This window comes from Pomacea canaliculata, linkage group LG13 (genome assembly GCF_003073045.1).
Source record: "Pomacea canaliculata isolate SZHN2017 linkage group LG13, ASM307304v1, whole genome shotgun sequence".
Classification (NCBI taxonomy): domain Eukaryota; kingdom Metazoa; phylum Mollusca; class Gastropoda; order Architaenioglossa; family Ampullariidae; genus Pomacea; species Pomacea canaliculata.
This window is the reverse complement of record NC_037602.1, coordinates 16,079,417-16,102,570: the sequence shown is the minus strand read 5'-3', so window position 1 is coordinate 16,102,570 and position 23,154 is coordinate 16,079,417. Positions and strand designations below refer to the sequence as shown.

The following is a 23,154-nucleotide window of genomic DNA, read 5'->3' as shown; positions in this document are numbered from 1 at the left end:
ACGGGGTTCCAAGAGGTGCAACATGCAACCTGTTAGTTCCCCTTCTACCCGGGGTAGTGTTTGATTCAACGGAATTGCATTGCTGGACAGGTCGTCGTCGTCGCGCCTAATCTCCTCAGTTGCCATCACCATCACCACCATCATCATCATCATCATCATCATCTGACAGCTTTCTTGCCTTCCTAAATGCTTTTCAGTGGAAGTGTCGGCAGTATATACAGAATCAGCTCACATCAGCATACAACAACCTTCCACTTGATAACCAGTTCAAAATTCCGCGCCCACCAGACTACATTTATTCTCCTCGGGGGTAAAATTAGAAAAAGTTCCCAGCTGGACCCACGCCATGCGGAAAACAAAAGTATCAGAAAACAAGGGTTGGGATGTTAGGGGTATACAGGGTCGACAGTTTGAGCCCATCGGGGCGACACTTCTCAGCAATCACTGTGTCGGCGCTGATCCCCCGGGAACGGTTACTAACGCCCCGTGGAACAGCAAACCCCGTTTGATGTCCTGCGTTTGTTCTTTTATCTGGAGATCTTCGCTGCTGGCTTCATCTCACGCAGACCGTTTCCCCGGGGGTTATGATTAACTTGCGACTACACACCGAGAATTTAAAACCAGCGAAAAAATCAAAACTCACTCAGCCGTGACAAATCAACTGCCATCTCGCCCTCGTCGATGGACCAAAGTAGAGGAGGCGAAATTCGCTCGGCAAATATGATGATTACACCGGAAGCCAGCACAATTTATTGCATTCATCCTCCGTTATCGTCGGCAGTCACAGGACCATTGTGCGGAGGTTCCAGAGCATTGGTCCTGTTGAGTGCAGTTCCAGAGTTAACACCAATGACCGCGACAATCTTTGCGGTATGGTTGTTTATCATGGTTTGACACCCTGACCCGGCTTGTATTATGGGATTTGCATATAAAGTGGTTCGCGTACACTGGTTTCGGTTAAAAGCTGCCAATGTTGTCTGTGTTGATAGTTGATACAGTTGTCAGTTCTTGTCATAAGTCTTGTCATGAAATTGCCAGAAGGAGGCAAAGAAATGCAAAGAAATTTCTAAAGAAATGCATATGGCAGTTAATCCGACTGGCTGAAGGACAGGTGAATGGCATAGCTGATTTAAAAAATCAGGGAATCGAACTTCAAATCAGTAATATCTGTATTGATATAAGTCAGTCCCTGAACAGAAGTTTGATTATCTTGCCTTCTCAATCTCATTATCCGTCTTTTCAACTAGTCTGTTTACGGGAACTGAGTCTTTATTCCCGTCATACGGCAGAAGCAAAGGATCACGTGTCTAGGAAATGCCACGAACACAGATAACCTTGTCTGAAATTCTATCACCCAGTTCTCAAAAGTAAATTCCTGATCTCGACTTCACTGACATATCTTTGTACCTACCACACAAAGCCGCCTTTTTGTGTTTCATTTTGATATTTCAGACATTGCACAAATATCCTGCTAGAACTGCCAGACGGCTGCAATATTTTTCAATGGGGGACTGGTCTTGGTTACGTGTGTCCTAGTCCTATTCAAAGCCCAAGGTTGTCCGTTAGTCAAGAGCAATGCCAGTCCGTTTGTTTTGGCAGTTTGCCAATTTATAGCTGCGCCACCGCGGACACAAATTGTCTTTTATTCTGTTTTATTAAATTGACTGCGGGAGGAAAAACCCCATCGGCACCTGCATGTTCTAGAATAAATATATCTTACAAATAAATCTGAAATAGCAAATACACAAGAGAGCGCTGGTCTGATGGTATTGGGGCTCAGTGACAATTCTTTACAAAACATTCTGCGTTAGCGAGCTTGTCACCAACCAGTCTGACGAAAGTGTTCTATGGGGAACAGCCTACGAAAATAACAATAAATAAAAATCCTGAATATAAATCTCATGTGACCGTACAGCACCTTGCTAGAACTGTGAATGAAATGTTAAACGTACAGAAATAATTATTAATAATGTAAGACGCAATACACACCAGGGTTACTTATGGTTCACAGGTTGTGCGACAGACTTGCCAGAGTAAGTAACATAAGACCCTTGTCATTACCATATGAAATAAAGGTATTAATATGTCAGTGTCATCCATTTTGTGACGTACCACCTGCCGTTTACAAGGCTGAACGTCTCGCGCACGCACGTCACCGAGTGGAGGACACGTGATCTGCTGATATCAAGTTAGAAAATTTCAATAAACTTCTGGCTGCGGTCGACAAAAGGGAAGGATGTGGAACATTTTCTGGCCTTGTAGCGATGTTTTTATTGAGGTGTAGGGGTGAGGTTGAAATCAAGTACGGGGCACGCACATTTTGTCAGATACGTCCATGTCACTGATACCTCATGACCCGCAAAGGTGAGATCTGATGACACGTGACACTTCATCCCTTCTCTCGCAGACAGCTTGGACGCCGCACTGGCGGAAGAAAGGGGTAAATGTGATACATGTTTATATGTCTATACTACACATTTTGTTGTAAATAATTCAACTATTTCTGTATGCACGGACGCACACATAACATGCTTGCCTATCCCATTCTAACAGACAGTAAGATGATTCAAACTAGTTCACCCTCGATGCTTTCACCTAGCTGTTCACGGGGCTGGTATTTAGGGAAAAGCTGAATGAAGCAGGCTTTTATCCAGAAACCCTGTACAGGGTATCGACAAACATCAAGCCTTTGTTGTGGGGGGGACTGATACACAGGACAGGACCTGTTGGTGGCAGTGTTCACACCATGGCATTGTGACCCAGTCTTTGTGAGATGAATAATTAAGAGTGCAGTTGAACAGCAAGTACAGAATGGCGACTGGCAGTTATTACAGGCATCGACAAGCCCCGACCTCTCTTTGTGTGTGTAGGGGGTCGGATTGCTATTTGCGAATAAAGAAACAAGTTGCTTGGCTGTTATTTTCCATTTCACATTTATTTCTCCTTTTAAATGTCGCTCCTTCGATTATATTAGACATCACGCTTTTAATTTATCAGAAAGCGGAAATCTCTTAGGGTTTAAATGAATAGTTTAAAAGTTTGTAAAATTCTTTCTCTCTCTCTTATTTTATTTATTGTCGAATACGCCTGCTTGCAGGGGCGGTAAGATTGGTCCCATGGGAGACAACTCAAATTCACGTCTTTTTTGTCCAGCTGTGGGCCACTGCAAAAATTGTCTAGGACCATTCTAAAAGTCCTTAATCAAACGAAATTTGTCAAACATTTCACCAAGTGTGGCAAAGGTAGCTGTGTGTGAAGGTCTCAGAAAGTACAGTGATACCTCGGTTCTCGAACGCCTTGAATTTCGACCAAATCGGTATTCGACCAGGAAATTCGAGAAAATTTTGTCTTGGAATCCGAACAAATATTTGGAACTCGAACATCCGAACGTCCGAGATGAGCCGAGTTGAGCCGAGTTGAGCCGAATGGCGTTCATTCTGCCCAGCGCGCCTTGCTTGCGTCATCAGTGTGAGTGCAGAGAGAGAGAGAGTCACGTTTTTGTGGAGAGAGTCATGAAATGTGTGCAAAATGGGCAGAAATCGCAAATTTTGTTGAACAACATCACCCTGATAAAGTGGTAGCAAATAGAGCAGTTAACATTTTTAATGACAATGTTATGTCCACTTTCCGCAAAATTTTGCAAAGGCGAAAAACAGCAAACATTGACAAATTCTTCCGTAAAGAAATCAGACAAGCAATCGCAGAGCAGATTCTGATTCTCCTCAGCAAAGATACAGAGAACAGAAACACCCGAAGAGCAGTTTACCCTCTGTTTTTATTGAAGAGGACTCCCCTTCAAAACAATAACATCCCTTCCCTCCTCCCTCCACATTCTTCCCTCCTGCCATAAAGTTTGGTACAGGTACAGTAAATGAAACACAATTTACTGTACTGTACAGTACATTTTATTTATTTTTTTTTTTTTGTTTTAATAAATACACTTTTATTTCTTATTTCTTGTTGAGACTCATGTTTTTCTACATATTATATACAAATTAGGCCAGTAAATAGGCATTTTCTGGGGCTTAGAACGAATTAATCCAGTTTCCATTATTTCCTATGGGTTTCATTGCTTCGGTTCTCGAACAATTTGGTTCTCGACCGTCCTCCCGGAACGAATTATGTTCGAGAACCGAGGTATCACTGTAATGGTTTCGGGACGAACCTTCAGGGTGTTGACTTCTGGTCAACATGTTAAGTCCAGACTTGTTGGTCAGTACACAACCCGATGCAATAGTCAACGCAGTTCAAAGGTTTCCCACTTTGCTCAGCTAAAATTGGACTTTACACTAATTAACTCTTAACAACTGAAGACAGTTACAAGGAAAACAGTTCGTCTCGGTGTTTTTTGTAAACTTCTATAAATGTTTTGCTTCGTTGCCTCCTCTTGAGACGGAAAAAACGTGGCTACAGAAAACAAATCAAGATGTGTCTGTGTGTCTGTGTGTGCACATGTACATACGAGAGCATGAGAAGACCATAGAGAAACGAAGACAAGACAAAATGTACACAGAAGAACAGCGAGCTTGAGTCAACAAACTGGGAACAATAAAGGAGGTGTGGATCGGGTAATAGCCTCCAGCTACCACCTTGCACTCAGAACTCGTTGGTGCGATGTACGAGAGAAAAAAAACAACGAGATGATGTTTTCTTGTATGACCTGCAGTGAACCTTATCTGTTGGATGCCCCTGTACCCCGTTGCCCAAGGCGCTCGTTCCCTAGTTGTCGGGGCTCCGTTGCCCAGGAATGTCATGCCGACCAGGGAAGCATCCCTTGTGTCACGTGCCTTGTGGGATCACGTGCACTGTGGAGGAATCAACTGAAACGGCCAAACAGCCGCGTGGGACAGACCCCGCAAAAACAGTTCATTCTTTTTTATCTTCTCTCGCACCAAAAGTGAAACTAAAAAAAAAGTCAAACACCTATTTATATCAGTCGTTGTGTGGATATAAACGGCTGCTGACCTTTTCTGAAACGTTTTTCATCGAATTAAAACGATGTCGATGTGGGTGGGATGTGATTTGATCAAAACCACTTGTTTCGTCCCTTCTACCATGAAAACAACATGTTTGCAAAAATTATTTTGAAATGGGGTAGCGGCTGGGACAGAAAAGAAAAACATGTTGGCTGGAGGTTGGGGTAAGAGGAAGGAACTCCGTTCGTTCAAAAGTGGAACTGGCAAAGGATTCTAAAAGGGTAGACGGATTGAGAGAAAGAGCAGATTCAATTTCTTTAAATGCCTTTGAACCAGTCTGGATGCCAGTGGATAACCCAAGGGCCAAGAGAAAGATAATCAGTTTTGACAAAGTTTAGGAATGGCGGAAAATGAGATAAAGAGGCCAAATCAAACGGGCATGGGCTTTTTTCTTCCATTTTTTCCCTTCTGCCACAGCAAACCTGCCTTCACTTACAGCGGCAAATTAACCTTGTGTACCGGCGGGTTTGGGGCGAGAAGACTCCAATCTTGTGTGTCTGATGCGGGTGGGAGGGAGAGAAAAGGGAAGGGGAGATGACTGGTGAAAATAACGACGAAAAATGAAAAGGAAAGTGGGTCCGGGGGAGGATAAGAGGTGCACGGTGCTGGAGATGATCATGAAAGGCTGCAGGCGATAGTCGGGGGGAGGGTAGGTACTTCTTGTGCAGCGCGCAAGATTTTTTTTTTTAGTCAACAGACCAGAACACGGTCTCGCCTCCTTCGCATGATGTGTGTGAGATGGCCGACTGCAGTGCCACCTAGTCCTGGTTATTGTATGTCAACAGATGTATTCAATAGTCCTTCGGCCTTTTGCCAGAATGTTCGCCCACATCGCACCCTGGCCGTTCTTCGATTGCAGATTACTCGGCGAGGAGAAGGGGTGGGGATGGCGGAGACGTGGGGTGGGAGGTCAAAGGTGGGAGGGACGTGTGAGTGGGAGGGAGGTGGAGGCAGAATTCACTTCCGTGTTTTCTGTGCGCCTGTAATTTTCTAACACCTATTACCACGCCGGTCTTTTGCTCAGCAAGTCTCGCGGCTGCTGTTACGTGTCACGTGAACATACTTGAATTACACACGAGATTTCGCCAGGGTTAGGAGAGCAGCACCCCATTTTTTGTTTGTTTGTTTTTGTTTCGGAATTTGAGGCTGCCAAAAGGCAGAGTTTATGCAAGAAGCAGGCATGAAAACAAATATAACAAACTAACATTATCACAACCTACCTATGTTTGTCTTTTCTGTTCAACTCTTCTTCTCATTATTCCTCTTTTTATATATTTCTCCTCAGCCCCTTCCACCAACACAAACACACATTCACGCACACTAATTTATGAAAATGTAACAAATACACTGAAAGGTTGATTCAATTATTAGCAAGAATATATACATATATCTTCCAGGTAAAGAGGGGAAAACCTAGTTTTAGCCGTGAAAATAAGCTTTTTGGAAGGTCTTTATACATTGTCCCAGGTGAGACCAAGGTAACAAGCAAAGACAAGGGTTAGAGGACTGGTGTTCATGAAAGAACTCATGTTTGAATTTTGTGTGTGCAGACATATATCCGAGGCATTGAAGGATCCCTAGAGGATATATTTCCATCCTTGTCTTGGTGTTCTCTTGCCCACCTGTGTTTAGACAAGGGATTACAGCCACATTATACTTATTAGTTTGGTTTGTGTATGAGATACAATAACGACCTTTGACATTTTTCTTGTTAGTCATCTGCAGTGGTTTGGAAGCTCACACACGGTCTTCTATCTGTGTCACGTGGGACTGTTAGAAAAACCCTTACAGTAAGGGTACCTACAAAGTGAGACAGGCAGAGAGAGAGATTCAATGTTAGAAAAATCTCCATTTAAAAACATTTTCTCTCTAAACCTGATTGAGTTTAAGATCAATGCCACAAACACACAAATGTAAACAGATTGGGAGGAAACATTACATTCTGTTGATTTGGGACTGGACCTTCGAGAGAAAAAAAAAAACAAATAAAAATAACACGTGACTAGGAAAGAGGAGTTAACCCTGGCCGTGTTAAGTGCCTGTTCTTTCTTTCCTGTGCAATTTGGAAGCTTCGGCGTTTCCCGGCGTTGTGGCCTGGAAAAACAATAAACAAACAGGTCATCGAAAGTGTTCTTTGAGCTGCCATCTGTTTGGCAATCGCACGAGGAGAAGAGGCGATGTAGACGGTGAAAGTTGTGTGTAGACACCAATGTCTACCAGAGAGTGGAGACAACTGGGAGGGATGTTGTGGTTAATGTTTTATGACAACTCTTTTGATCGTTCAGCTTCAGTTCTGTTTGAGGTTTTCCAGGAGCGGTTTGTGCTTTGTAGCTTTTCTTGATTTTTTTTTTGTTTGTTTGTTTTCTTTTGTTTTGTTTTTTCTTGTTTCTTTTTCTTGTTTTTTTTTTTTTTTTTTTTTTTTTGTTTGGTTTTTTTTTTTTGCAAAACCGTTTGTAGGCCGAGAGAATAGAACCACATCTCTCTCTCTTTCCAATTTCTCTACAAATGGGAGCCTACAAACATAGATTACATACATTGCATGCATTATACACTTACATTACATTCGCACACATACACGCGTGTGTACATAAACATACAGATCTTATATACATACTGTAACGGATAAGTACTTAGTAGAGAGGGGTTAGGAGGGAAGATCGACAACCGTGGTTGATCTGATTTAGCGTAGTGGGCTGGAAGTTGTTTGCCCTTGAGCAAATGACGCAAACTGGGACGTCAAAATAAGGTGACGTAAAATATAGAGGAAAATAACGTTAGAGAAAAAAACGGAAAGCAGAGAGCAGACGGCGGAACAAAAGTGGAGCTGGTGGATTTTTCTTGGGACTTTCTCGCAACTGCTGCGACATCAGGAAAAAGTGACATTCTTGGTGACCCCCGACGTGATCGCTTTAGGGTGAGGCGGTACTAGGCGAGGTGGTTTACAAATATTGTACAAAAGGTATTATTAGTACTGTATCTGGTGGATTATTTTGACTACTCTTGTTTTGCCATCGTAGGGTACATTTCTTTAAATTGTTCTTGGGAGACATGTATTCCCGATATAGATAGTTTCATAGCCAGGGTCAGGAACTGGGTTATACTAACAGTGCCCTGGAAACAATACGTCGAACAGTGTCTTGAGAGGTTCGACGAGGAACAAGAGAGAGAATGGGCAGCAGAGAAGCGGAATGGCTAGCCAAGGAAAAGAAAGAGAAGAGGGAGTTTGAATTAGAAAGACTTAGGCTCTACAAGCAGAAAGATTATCAAGAGTGAGAACAGCAGAAAGATTATCAGAGAGAAGCTGAGCTGAAAGGGCAGCTAACGAAAGAGAAGCTGAGGCCGAACAAGATGACGGTCAGGAGTTCGCCGCTGTGAGCCAGGGTGCAGTGAGGGCCCGCGATCACCTCGTAAGAATGGGCCGCGTGACGACAGCACACGGTGTCACGATTGTTACCCCAAGAGATCGGTATACACAGAGAACAGGTCTCCAAATTTCAGTAGGAAGATCAAATGTTACGCATGTAAGGGATTCGGACATATTGCAGAGTGTGCGCTAACACACTAGGGACTTCCCGGAGGCAATGCTACAATTGTGGACGTTTTGGTCACATTGCCCGGAACTGTCTCTACCAGAGAGCTCAATATTTAGGACCCAATAAATTCATACTGAGAAGGAAGAACCAGCTTATGTCACAAAGAGAAATGCAAGTAGCTCAGAGAGAATCAACTCTTCAGGAGGTTCATGAAGAACTGAACCACAAAATCAACGACCTCAGTGATGAATCAAAGCCGTGCAACAAAGTTTACAGAAACTTTAAAGAAAATACAGAACATCGTGAACGCAGATTGCAGAGAGAAATCAGTGACCGGGACAAAGAAATTATTCGGCTTAAGGCTGAGACAGAGGTTTGGCGAAAAGAAAGAGATGAAATGTGTAAACAACAGTGGGTCACAGTTTGGTGACTTTGAAGAAAAAGTTCACGAACTTGAATTAGGTCATAAGAAAACAGTCCGATGACCTACAGAAAGCCTTAGCAGAAATCAAAATTCTTCAAGGAACATAAAGAAAAAGCATGAAGAAAGAACGTGAGAATACTGTAACACAAGAGAAATCTCTGGAAATGGCAAATACTGAGACTAACAAAGTGGTGGAACGACTGACAAAACTGATAAGAGAACTCAAACAAATATACGATGACGAGAGAAAAACTAAAAAAGGTGTATCTGGGCATGAGACACCAGAAGTTCGAGTGAGATAGAGGAAAAGACGGACATTAGCATTACAAGGATTCCAGTTTTTTGTAGAAACTATCAAAGGAACAGCCTTTTAAACCACAAAAGGCTTATTTCAATGGATGCTAGCTCTTCAAGAGTTTCAGTTTTCAGTTGAGACGATTAAGGGAACAGAGAATCTTCTCGCTGACAATCTATCCTGGGTCGAGTGGGACCAATTTATCCCGTAGAAGTAAAAGAAAGAAAAACTGTTAAATTGATTTTTTTTCATTTTTTTTTTTTTCAGGAGGGGAGGAATGTAACGGATAAGTACTTAGTAGAGAGGGGTTAGGAGGGAAGATCGACAACCGTGGTTGATCTGATTTAGCGTAGTGGGCTGGAAGTTGTTTTGCCCTTGAGCAAATGACGCAAACTGGGACGTCAAAATAACCGGTGACGTAAAAATATAGAGGAAAATAACGTTAGAAAAAAACGGAAAGCAGAGAGCAGACGGCGGAAACGAAAGTTGGAAGCTGGTGGATTTTATTGGGACTTTCTCGCAACTGCTGCGACAGCGGAAAAAGTATTACGGGAAGTAATACCGTGGGTAAACTACAGGTGGATGTACTTCACAGGTCGTGAGTCACTGTAGTCCGTGTTCGCACCGTGGGGGAGCTCTGTGGCTTGGGCATCCCGCAGTACCGTTTCTTGGCGGGGTCAAGAAACCAAACATGGTATCAGCGAGAAAGAATAGAAAACTTGGTGCAAGACTGGGCACCGACTTTCCATCTGTCGCTGGAAGGGGAACAGTTCTTCACAGCCTGAGAGTAAGCGCGGTGGAGAAAGGTTTCCTCCGCTTCAGCTGATCTAACGTCATCCGGCCAAGCATCTAGGAGGCGGCCGCATGCGCAAGACTGAGACGTTCCGCTCGTAAACTGTGGGTACTGTGAAAACCATTTATTTCCCAATAATCAATAGACTTCGTGGAAAGAATCAGTGGGACTAATTGGATTAGAGGACTTGGGGAGGGTCTCAAAGACTTTAAATAAGAGGTTGATTGTTTCATCGGGAGCGAACAATTGGGTTTTCATCTCGGTGACAATATTTGTGGAGTCGATTTTGTTGTTAACTTTAATAGTACGTTGGACGAATGGTAATATATCTTGTGTGGCGAATGAAGGAGTGAATCTATGAAGTATTTGATACTTTGCCTTTGTTTTCAATTGACATTTTATTGAATCGAATAATTATTTGTGCCTCTAAGAAGGTACGCCCACCCTCAAGCGATCAGGATAGTTTGGTTTGTGGAAAGAATGCGCGTGTCTGCGGACGGTCCGTGACACATACACATACAAACACGCTCACATACACACATCACACGCTGTGGTAAGAACTAGAGTCACAACCTTTTCTGTTGATTGCTGGAGGAGGCCGACTGTGAAACACAGATCACAGGCAGTGAAAAGACAGTGCAGTCGACAGATTGCCCAGCCAGAGCAATTATTGTTATTACCACTATTGCCAAAGTCTAAGTGAAGGAACCATTTTTGGAAGCTTTCTGAAACCGGTCGCCGTGACCCTTTCTTGAAGTTTCTGAAGAGACTCCATTCACCAAGACCTGTTTCCAGAATTACAAGTCAGCAGCCGAGGTGTTCACGAAGCAGATGCAGGAACCCACGAGGGTCAGGGTAGAGAGGGAAAGTGTATACCAAACCCTTAGCTGCACATCCAGGATCACAATTTAGACATCATCCTAGAAGACGGTTTTGTTTTTAAGGGGATGGGGATGTTGCAGGTACAAGCAGCAATGTTTAGAAACAACATCTGTTTCATAAGTTTTCAAACACCCGGCTATGATTTCGATAACAGCAGGAAAAGAACGCACTTTCCGAATTGCGAACTAGTAAAAATGACATTAAGACTGACAATTTATCATGTGTGTAATTTGAAAACTATCAAAAAATCTCGACCTCCAAAATAGTAACACATTTAAATCCTTTTATATTGTTTTTAACTTAAAATTTTATTCAGTTGTTTACATGAAGATTCTCTAAAACCTTTGCCAGACTTGATGTAACAACATTCGTCCATTGACCGGAAGTAGATGCATGTGGACTATAAAGTGCCCGTATGAAATGGTCCTGGAGAGACGGTTGGCTTTGTCAAGGCAAACCCATTGCTTCATTCTGTCCGACAGCTGACGTGTCCTTTTGACGAACATTAAACAAGGATCGAACAGCAGGGGCCATGACAGTCCAATTGTCTGGCGCATGCGCGCGGGCAGTGAACAAAGCAGTCAACAGAAAAGGGAGGCATCAGGGGGGACCGAGGGTGGAGGTAGGTGGAAGCTTGGGAAGTGGAAGAGTTGTGGATATTTGCAGGATCATGTTAGGTTCGTCCTCGGGATGAGAGCCGACAGTGATCGAATTAGAGCGAATCGACATTGTGACTCACTGGGCATCCTCGCCATCAGCTCCTTTCCCTTTACCTCCGCTTTCAACATGTCTTTCCACCTGTATATACAAGTATCTTTTAACCTCAATTCATCCTTTTATTTTATTTTCCACATCTATTTCTTTGTGTCATTTCAAGCCGTAAAAATTTTAAACGAAGTTTATAAAGTTCTAAAATGATGTTCTGAGCTGTGTTTCTGTAAACTGATTGACGGAAGTAGTTAAAGAACTAAAATTGTTTAATATTAGAAACTGCGCAACTGACCCCAGGCCTCGCATGAATCGCATTTCTTCCTTGAAATTCCAAGATGTAGGGAAGCGGAAGATGATTTTAAGGGAAGGAGGAGGGGAGGATGGCAGCCGAATTTAGTGTCAGCACGTGTCTCTAATGCAAACTACAGAGAAATAAAGATGCCGGACTCGATGAAATACGAATGTAAGAATCATACTGCATCGTGCAAAGCCATTACCTGTCCTAACGACCACAGGTAAACTTCTGCAAAATACTTACTGTTGACTGCATGCACTTGAAGCTCTGAACAATGTTTTTATTGGTTGTTTTTAATGTTTGTGTTTGTGTCAATGCATGTGTGTGATGATAATAATAGAGTTTATGAAGTGCAGTTGTGGAGGTGAGCTTAATGCGCTTTGCTCACAGGACTGTGGACAAAAGACAGTTGAACACGAAACGACTCACAGACTCACGATACAGACGACTCAGACTCACGATACAGACGACTCACAGACTCACGATACAGACGACTCAGACTCACGATACAGACTACTCACAGACTGACGATACAGACGACTCACAGACTCATGATACAGACGACTCACAGACTCACGATACAGACGACTCACGGACTCACGATACAGACGACTCACAGACTCACGATACAGACTACTCACAGACTCACGATACAGACGACTCACGGACTCACGATACAGACTACTCACAGACTGACGATACAGACGACTCACAGACTCATGATACAGACGACTCATGTCATGGCGAGCACGGACTATGACAGGACTTTGGGGAACAAAGAGCAGAGTTAGCTAGTAAGTCGATGTATTTCTGACACAAATACATTCTAGGGTAGGAGCTTCGAATGAAGTGGTTCGACGAGAATGGGGAGGATAATGATGAATGCTGGACCGGAGAAGGATGAGAAAAAAAGATGGAGGATACAAGGCCGGCAACATGACACCCCCGCAGTAGCACTATCATGGAGAAAATGGACATTCTGTTGGGTGGTCTTGCCTGCCTGCGGTCTTAAGATTGTTTTCCTTTCTTTTTTTTACAGGTAGTCAGGTGTAATTCAACAGCACCTGCTCCTTGGCACTGCGCATTCGCGCTGCTTTGAAAAGGGATAATCATCTCTTGGCTCCCTGCCAGTCAAAGGGGCATAGGGCACACGGCATATCGGAGGGGGCACAGGGCACGTCAGCGAGGGTACGGTCTACATCCAAGCGACGCTCGTTCCAGAGGTGGAGGGAGGAGGAAGGAAGATCTTGGGGGAGGGACCGTCGATGGAAGGGGGCGTCACTCCCTCGTCTCCCCTCCACTGACACGAGAGGATTGCGAGAGAAAGAGAGAACGTCAGCAGTTATGTTCGCTTGGCTGCCTACTTTGTCAGCAGCTGGAAGAGCGGTGTCTTTGGGTGATTAGTTCACCAGGAGTCCTCCGATCAGCAAGCAAACGACTGTCGACTCACGAGAAAAGCGGGAGGAAAAGACGGAGAAGAAAACAAAAAATAAAAGGATAAAATGCCAGTGCTGCCGTGCGGTCCTCCAGTGCACTCGGATTCTGTGGGAACTGATCGTCGCTATGCACTGATGTCAGACGGGATGTAGAACAACCTTTGGAAGGTTCTTACCACCGTTAGGCGGCGCTGCATGTCTGTAAAGGTGGTGGATCGCCACATCTTCCTCTGGACGACCTGTTTCGCCATTCTTTCATCACACACGAGGACTGCCCCTGCCAACAACGGAGGCCATGTGATTCAGGACCTCCTACCCTCGTGCTTTGACACCTTCGGGATTATTTAAGTTTGTTGTTGGGTCAGATTGGTGGAGGTGAAGTTTTCGGGCCGCGGAAACATCGTCACGTGATGACAACATCCGGGTTGTGGCCGTGCGGCGACGAGAATGTGATCTGTGAGAAAAGGGAGAGCACTGCCACTTTGTCAGCATGAGTACTGTGCACGTGGGCTCGCCAGCGCACGGAGTATGTGTCAGCGCCTCATTGCTGGGATTACTCTTGTGGATCATCCTGTCCTCAGGTAAGTTGCTTCACCATCTTCTGCAGCATTCCGCCAAACTCTGTGCTTGCTATCACCTTGATGTTTTTTCAGGTCAACCAGTACAAAAGGGGGATATGGGGGGAGGGGTGCGGGGATTGGGAAGACAACATGAAGCCGAAGAAAAAAAAAAACAGGGCACATAACAAACGAATGGTTCAAATGAAATATCTACATCCGGTATTACTACATAAGATAAGCAGATTTGAAAAGTGGGATAGTGCAACACAAATGCTTCTTCTTTTCTTCCTTTTTTATTATTATCATAATCATCATCGTTATTATTGCTGACATCATTATTATTAAGAACGATGTTGTCTTCGATGATGATGAGAGGAAAAATGAAATGATAGAATACTTCAAGATTGTAAGTATTACTTTAAACAGATTTTTTCTAACCTTTTATTGTATATTACATGTGTATCTCAATTTGCTTGACTCTGTTTTGCTACATTGTCGTAAACATCATGCAAGTCAAAAGCTTTTACCATAACTAACTAAAAAAAAGAGAGGTTACATCAAGACGACTCTTAGTGAGGGGTGTAGTCTGGATGTTTGGTACAGAAATAACCTTTTCATCTGTAACAAAGACAGCGAGACATAAAGAAACAGAGATAGAAAAAAAAATTAAGAGAATGAAAATGGGAATCTTTATTAACTAAAGGGTAAAAAAAATAAAACCGACGTTTTTTTTAAAACTTTTAAGTACCTTCCAAAGCAGAAAAAAAGAGTAGTACAATAAGGGCATGCATTAAACATTCAGGAAATAAACATGTATACGTTAATAAATTTTGATATGGTGAACATTTACAAAAGTAGAGAACTTGTAAGAAACTCTTCATATTTAAGGCCTTCCGTTTTTCTCTTTCTTATCACCTGCAAACGTTTCAGTTGCTATCGGAATCTCCTTGCTGAGTGCAATGTTTTTTCTCCTCAAGATGAAGGGCCAGAAGGAAATAAAGGCTAAAACACTGAAACTGAGAAACAAAGTGCCCGTATGAAAGGTATCCTCTCAATCAGACAAGTTCATCCTCACACAGGGTCCTGTTGTCGTTCTTAACGGGTCAAAATGCCAAACCGTCGACCTTCGAAGTTCCCTGAAGTTCCATTAACGGGTAAATGTATTGGCAATACATAGACAGACAAGTCTGGACTAAAATTCAAGTTTCAAAGTCCCCAAAACATTTGTCTTCTGTCATCATCGCACAATGTTTCCAAACTTGGTCAAATGTTCATCGCAGTAGTCTTAGTGAAGAAGGACCTTTATTAAAGCCACACTAAAGTAGTCTACTATATTTGAACTATGATTGTATTTGGCAGGTTATCCACTTCCATAGATTCTCTAACATCAGACCGATACATTAACCTCATTTCTGTTAATTAAATGTTTACGTACGATGAATAAACGAAAAAGACTGATACCAATCAGCAAGATATTAAAATTTAAAAGTCACTGACTCCATCTTTCAACTTTGTACTCCTTGTAACTGTTTTATCTGAAATTTCCCAGTGCTAACAACTAAACTTTGAACCACTTTGCTTTGATTGGAGAACAACACTTTCAAAGCCAACAAAATGTCTTTTCGCACGATTCTATTTCCGGGTTTGTTTCTTGTTTTAGAAAAGAATATATATTTTTCACTTGGCAGCAGATTAAAAATAAATGATTGAATGTTATTATACAGACATCATATTACAGGAAAATGTTTAGAGAAGGCGGCTGATTCATGTTATTTTCTCTTATTCCATCTATTTTATGTGTTTGTTTATTTGGTTTGGCTTAAATGCACTGAGTCAAAAGAATACCATCAGTGTTGGTTTGACATACTTTTTATCCCATGTGATCAAAAGAATGATATCTGAGCATGTGGACCTAACAAACTTTTCAGCTATCATCTGAAATCGAGCATCAAGTAACTGGGAAGGGGGGGATTCCTTGGCATTTGAGTTTAGTTAATCTACACTCAGCTTAATAGATACGCACTCAAGCACCTGCGAGTCCCCACGGTTTGCTAAAGAAATACAAGATCCTCCCAGTACTGGATAGAGCTTCGAAACCTTGCAATATGAAACTATCTCGAATTATTGCAAAGATTAAAAAGCGTGAATGAACAATTTGTTTTTTAATTATGACATTTATTTCGATACCCGTTTTTAAATCCTGCTTGACACGGTGTGTACATCAGGTAAACACTCAGTTCCAACAAAGTCAAGCAATAAGTATAACTCTTCAAATGCTTTACCTGACTGGAAAACGAGTCAGGTTATTTTCTCCTTGCTTTTCAAACCCACAAGCAGTGAACTCTACTCACTTTTCACCTAATTTCAATATGTGTTTGTGTGGTTGAATGTGTGAGCACTCGAGTGAACAAGTAAACACCAGACGCCAGCACTAATGACAACGACTCATTGTTAGAGGTGTGAATGGATGAAAGTAAAGTTACAAGGATTCATGTTCCCTATTCGTTGCAACACAAAAGCCAGGTTGGCGAATATGATGCCCTCTAGCGGGGCGCAATAAAGAGGACGGGGCGATAAAACAGACGCTGGTTGTGTCTGGTGAGCCACTCCATGTGAACTGTATCCGTCCCTCGCCGGTGATCAAAGCAAGGTAGCGGCCAGGTGTTATGGACTCGCAGGTATAGCGCCTTTCCCAAGCAGCATCCGCTCCATCATAACCTAATTTTAACGTGCGAATAAATCGTCGAGGATACTTCTTATTTATGGTTGCAGCGATTGTTGGTGAGGTGAGAGAAGACATAAATAGTTTCTCTCCGACCCCGAGAGAATCATGTCCTGACTTCTCGGCCGAAAGTGAACCCTTGTATCACATCGACTTCTCCAGTAGGTGGCGGTACGCATCGCCTCATACAACAGCGCGTGAGCTTACTTACTTACCTAAGCCAACCTTTCACCCTGGTATACTTAATGAACGATGTTCACTTCTTACAGGAAGTGGCACCAGCAGCAAGTTGTGGCCCCTTGATTGCGTTTCGTTCTCTCGCGTCGTGTGTTCTCTTATACTAACATTCCTCTCCTCGGCCACAAATTGGAACCAAGATGAAAAGCTCTCTCTGTCTCTCTGACACACATTCTCTCTCTCCTTCTTTCCCCGCCCCCACAACCCCTCTCCTCTTTTTCTCGCTCGTTCGCGGTCGCGCCCTCTGCCATGATGCACGCGCGCTTGCATGCAAGCAAATGAGCTTGTACCGTTCTCAGCCTTGGCAGATCATCAATCGACAACAACGGCGACTTTTTTGCGACGAGCACAGGCCACGTGTACGCCGCCACGCAGCACCACCCGTCCCTGGGATCAATCGTCTTGTTGATACCCAGGCAGACACTACAAACCTTGGATTGACAAACGCTGTGGGATCTGGACAACACTTCTTGTCCATTTCTTTGTCTCCTCCTTCCTTTTTAGGTTACGAACCTTGTTGCCAAATTTTCAGATTCTGCTATTGTAAAACCTCTAACAAGGGATCCAGTCTTCCTCTGAAAATTTTTTTTCAATGGAGATAAGAACATGCCAACATTTCTTTCCGCTTAAACTGTGAAAATTTTTGATTATGTACATTGTTTTGTGCTAGAAGTGAACTATTCGTACTATCAAGGGAGAGAATAGAAAAAGGAAAATAAATGTGGACAAAAATGAAAAATAATATGTCTGTGCCTTTCGACGAAAAAAAAAAATGTCCTTGTTGCCTTAACACTCAGATGAATCGCATGCTTTTTCTTCTGGTCTGGAAATACTTCACGGTCTCCACCCCGCAACATTCTTCTTGCACCACCCACTTTCCTCTCTCGTCTGCCCTTTCCCACACCCGTCGGAAATGTATTTGTTAAAAAAATCAGCATCAGCTATGTGTCATAATCTTGTGCGAAGACGAGTAACAGTTCAAGGCTATGTGCTTCTCTTGTGGACATCTGTGTAAATATTTTGTGTGAAATGCCTGCGACCTGTTTTTTTCTCCCCCTTTTCTCTCTTTTCTTTTGCCGATTGTCGGGTGTACAGTGTGTGCTCCAGGTGTCAGACCAGTGTCGACACCAGGTCTGCCTTCCAACCTCCTACTCACATCCGCCAAGCAGGGTTAGATTACAGAAGGCAGGGCGCGATATTCGACAGTGATTCTTCTCTGGCGTGGAAGTCGGGTACACGGAGTGTGCAAACTCTCATGCCGCTCGATACGGGTGTATTAGGATGTCGAGCGAGGTGGGGTTGGGGGAGGAAGGGGTGGAGGGCCTGGCCGAGGAGTTACACAGACTCTTCGATTCCTCCACCTATTCACGAGGCCCGGATGGCTTGTCCGTCTTCCTCAACAGCTGATGGAAGTGTCAACACTTCGTGCACAAGCAGATCGAAACCAGCAAACACTCTGATATCCTGTGTGTGTGTGTGGTAATAAGGGTAAGAGTGTGTGCGTGCATGCTGGACCTTCTCTCCTCCCGTGTGATAAACCAGACAAGTGAAGGTTGAGGGCGAGAGGAGGAAGGCGCTTGGGTACATTCTGAGACTGCAATGCCAAATAAACTTTCTTTCTAAGTTTTCTTTTCTTCCTCCTGCGATCACCTGATGGACAGATTCACAAGATGTAATCGCCTGTCTGGAAAAAAATGATGATGGCTATACACCACAGCTAGTCTGTTTTGTCTTTACAACCACAGGTACACGCAATCTTTTGTTTATGAGAGGAAAAAACTACATACCTGGGTATAAGATGCCGATGCACCAAGAACACCACACACGAGTCATGTTTGTTTTTTCAATTACCACACAGGAAATGTGTTTCTTTACTACTCGCTGGTGGTCCTGTCCTGTTCTTTAAGAAGGTAGCCGTTATCCCATCCGTCGACCTTGCAAAAACGATATCTGTACCGGAAGTAAAACAAATGCAGCGGTAATTACGTGGACGCCCTGTTGGCACTGATTACGGTCAACGGTTATCCTGGAACTGTTACGTGTCATCGTGCAATCAGGCCAAATGGACCAATTGTATTTGTCCAAACAAGTGAGCTGTGCCTTGGAGGAGATCATCGGTTTTTGTAATGATGTCTTTTGCGAGCCGGCAGTAACGAAGACGGACCAAAAACAGTTCAGAAGGGAGGAGGAGATAGAAGTCTTAGGTAAAGGTAAATATCGTCCCCTAGCCTTATTTTTAGGTTGTTGGAAGTGAAGACCTCCCTGGTGGTGATGTGAAGAAAGTTTACAAAAGTCAAGAAACGGCGGATGAGTCAACAAAACGATACAGGTGGAAGTAATGTTAAAGGGAGGCTACTGGAAGATCGAAATAAGCTGCCAGCCATTAGAGTTAGCTTCATCACCGTTACAAGTTCACTGTAGTCGCCACTCCCGTGAAAGCGTTATGATCATTATACCTCCAATGTAATCGTCATCACTCTAAAACATCCAGTGTTAGCATAATTATAATTACACTCCAGGTATCACAGGTATGGAAGCAAATAAGGTGCCAAAAATAAAAAAATGACCTCAATTAGAACTTAATATTTGTTATTTATATATTTATTATGGATAGAAGAGACTATGCTTTGTTGACTAGTTGGTTTATTTGATAGAAATGCGTTTTCAAATTCACTCTAACCGACTGTTCAGTATGTGCACCAACAGGAGAAATAAATCTGACCTATTGACCCTATGATTGACGACAAACGAGGGCTTACCAGTGCTCTGCTCGTCTTGTGAGTAGATGGGAGTGACCTTCCCTTCTTTACCACAGTGCTAAACCTTAGTCCTACTAAGCATCAGTTCTGCTCCACCAACCGCATCCCCTTCCTACTCAGGTCCCGCATGGGCGACTTTCCCCGCCCAAACGGCCCCTGATGTTAGTGAGTCACTTACATCCCGTTAATAAGGGTAAACAAAAAGGGCGATATTTGATAGCACGTGCACATGCACGTGCACGACCAGATAATAGTGTGCGACTAGACATGGTGGTTAGTCAGGCGCCAAGAGATGTCTCCACAATTGAGGTCCATTGCCAAAACAGCTTGTAAAATTCATGAAAAAATCTACTGACACATAAATAGTGCATAGTGACACATTTCTGACATAACTAATCATATTGCTTTCTCTTGGAAAGGTGGAGAGTAGGATGTCAGTAACTCCGAGTGGTCAAAGGTGTGAAGCTCTGTATGGAATGAATTCATGAATTCAAAGAGTTCAGTTTATAACATGTCTTCCATAAAGCTAACTGTTACTATGTCCTCTGCCTGACATCCAGATGTTTTTGCTATTATATATGGTGGAATGGATGTCTTCCAAGTATTCAACAGAACCGCGCTGTTGTTATTTATCATTTATTTCATTTTTTGTGCGGTCGAGAGGATATAAACCTACATCACGTGATTTCACTAATTTGTTTCCTCTTTTCTTCGGAGCATAGCTTAAGGTGTGGTCGACGGGGATGAGCAAAGCCATGAGCGTGGTGGGACTTGAAAACAAAGATATCATTTGATGGAAATGCTACAAAGCCCAGACAAATAAATAAAGATTTTTGACTTGTTTTGGAAGGGTCGTTAGGATGTCTAGGCTTCATCAGTCATCTTTCTCACTGTGAGAATGTTCCTCCCTCCCGTTTTAAAGCCCAATATGCACCCTGACAAAAACTGATTTATGAAAGCATTCGCAATGTAGTCCTGTTGTGTGCGAGGGGTGGAGATATTGGGGTAGGGGTGACACACCCACAGTCAGTCGAGGTCAAACATTTGATAAGTAATCTGCAAGTGTTGAAGAAAAGGAATCATTTGCATTTGTGCAAACCTTCTCCCCGAAAAAAAACCTGTTTTAGTGAGAGGAGAGGCTAGAGGAAAACAAAACCAGAAAGAGGAGGAAATCTTAAACCTCGGAAGACAAAAAGAAAGCAGGACGAGAAATAGAGGCAGGCGAAGGACAGGAAGAAAGAAAGGAATGAAAACGGCCTATTTCAAAAATATGGAGCGTTTCTAATGAAGATACTACGTCCTCTTGACGTCCTGGTGACGTCCTGGCGCCAATTACTGGCCTCGTGTTCGTCTCGACCACAGAGGGCGTTGTTTTGCGCTGATTGGCCTTCCAGTGCAGCACCTTCATTTGTGAGTACCTTCCCCTAATCGATTCCCATCCTCAGTTTATCTCACGTGCCTTTCTCGCCCTCCAACATTTCCTTCTTTATTTTTAACCTGGAATTCAGATTTTCTTTTTTTCATCTCCGTTTCCTGGCATCAGCTGGCATTAAGGAAGCGCAATCGCTAGAAAAATTCTTCTGTTGGCTGAGCAATCGTCATCAGACTGGGTCCTCAACATCCATCCTGGCCACAGCGACCTGTGGGAAGTCGTGACAGGCTCCTGTACTCAGTTGACAGAGAACATTCTAGATAACAGGACAAGATTACAAGAGAACACCGAGTTCTTCGGTAATAGCTGGGCTTTGTTGGAGGCTTTATTTACTGTGAGCATCCATCGAGCTGAGGAGAAAAAAAAGAACGATAATATGATCAAGTACAGCTCACCTGCTTTGCTGCCTAATTAGTTTAAAAAAGCTGAAATCTTCTTACAAGTCACAACGGTCGTGTGATGTTGATGGCAACGCCTTGTGCTCAGCAATGAGTCCATGGATTCTTCCTGGATTTACGAACTCTACTTATGCTTCTAAATATTTCAGTTTGCTTATATAAATCGCTTATAGAAATTTAACCCCCACACAGCCATCACATAGCTATTGCAGTATTAATATTTCACGTGTCTAGTTGCTGAAGTTTTCAAATATCGAAATATTTAGGGGAGTCACAGAATTTCATTGCTATAGCTCTAGACAGAAAAAGCATTTTGTTGTAGATGGTTGTCTTAGTGTCATTAACTCCCAGCAGCTTCCAGAAAATGTTTTCACGTCTGCCCAGTGTGTCGGGAGCTGATGTCTCTGTTATCCCAAGAGCTTCTCATTAGACCCACATAACTCTCACTCCGGTTGCACAAAATGCTATCAGCAAGATATGATATCAGCAGGCCGACCATTTGTGCGACAGGGAATTCTGGGACATTGCTGAAAATACACGTCCGCTGACTTGTCTGTGCCGTACGTGCTCGTCTGATAAACTCACCTGTGAGCGGATCACCTGAACTCCCGAGCCAGGACTTTGTTCCGCTTTATTTAAATGACAGCGAACTCACCTAGTGTCAGTGCAGATTCTCATATCTCTAGTTCTTATCCAGTCTTCAATGAGACCAGCAGAGAACAAGAGATGTCTGACTTTGAAACTAAAAGCAGAGAGAGAGAGAGGACACACACACACGTATATATGACATATCAGAAGGATGCTCCTCTCTGGAGAAAGCTCAACAGCAGTAGTGTTTTGTACAACCTACTGCATGACAGAGAATGTGAAGCTATATTTTTGTCCCCAAAACTTCTTTCAGTAAAATCTTGAACAATGTTAAGCCTATCATTGCTGCCAACTATAATATAGACTCTTCAGACAAATTTATGTCTCATGTCAGGTCACGAGGTCGGGGGCAAAGGTGAGTGGATGTGGAAGGTTGAGCACGTGGATGTCACGTCCAATGGACAATAAAGTAAATTCATAAATAATCGTAAAAATAAAGCCACAAGGTCAGTTCTCACAGCAATCTGTTCGGCAGCTCGCTGACAGAAAAAAAATATATTCAGTCAGCAGGGTGCACTAGCACCGACAGGACCGTCTGTGGCTCCTTGTCCTGCGCATGCACTATGGTCCTTCAATGTGCAGAGAGTAACACTGAGTGCCTCCAAGTAACTGCCCTGCCTCAAGCTTTTCTACTAATTTACAGCCGTTATAACACTTGGGGCTGACAGCCTCTCGAAAAGGTCCACAACAGACTAATATAAATACATCTTTCCGTTCGGGCTGGAAGACGGGTAGCTTGAAAACTGCTCAGCTCTTTCAATACAAATGTGTATTAAGACAGAAACGATTCTTTCTCTCTCTCACACACATATTTTTAGGTTTGTCAGAAGAATTAAACGTAAGAATTTGTCAAATTTCAAGAGTTCATCTGCTGTGGATTTTTCTTGTTGGGTTTTTAACTTTACACGAAATCTTTAATATTAACAACCTTTCCCGTCCTTATGAATGCATGATCTTAGAAAATTCCAAATTAGCAAAAAGTGTCAGAATTGAATGAAAGAGGGGATTTTTACTCCGGCGGGACAGCCATGACAGGTGGCGCTGGCATGCAGT

The 23,154-nt window shown here is 43.1% G+C and overlaps 1 protein-coding gene across 3 annotated transcripts in view; it reads left to right on the top strand.

The window, feature by feature from the left end:
- Nucleotides 1–23,154, top strand: part of LOC112554035 (hemicentin-1-like) — a 130,889-nt gene that overhangs the window by 32,746 nt on the left and 74,989 nt on the right. For all 3 annotated transcript variants that reach the window (XM_025221609.1, XM_025221607.1, XM_025221608.1), the window contains exon 2: nucleotides 12,949–13,926. In XM_025221609.1, the coding sequence (XP_025077394.1) occupies nucleotides 13,836–13,926 (91 nt within the window). In that variant the 5' untranslated portion in view covers nucleotides 12,949–13,835. The remainder of the gene's footprint in view (nucleotides 1–12,948; nucleotides 13,927–23,154) is intronic.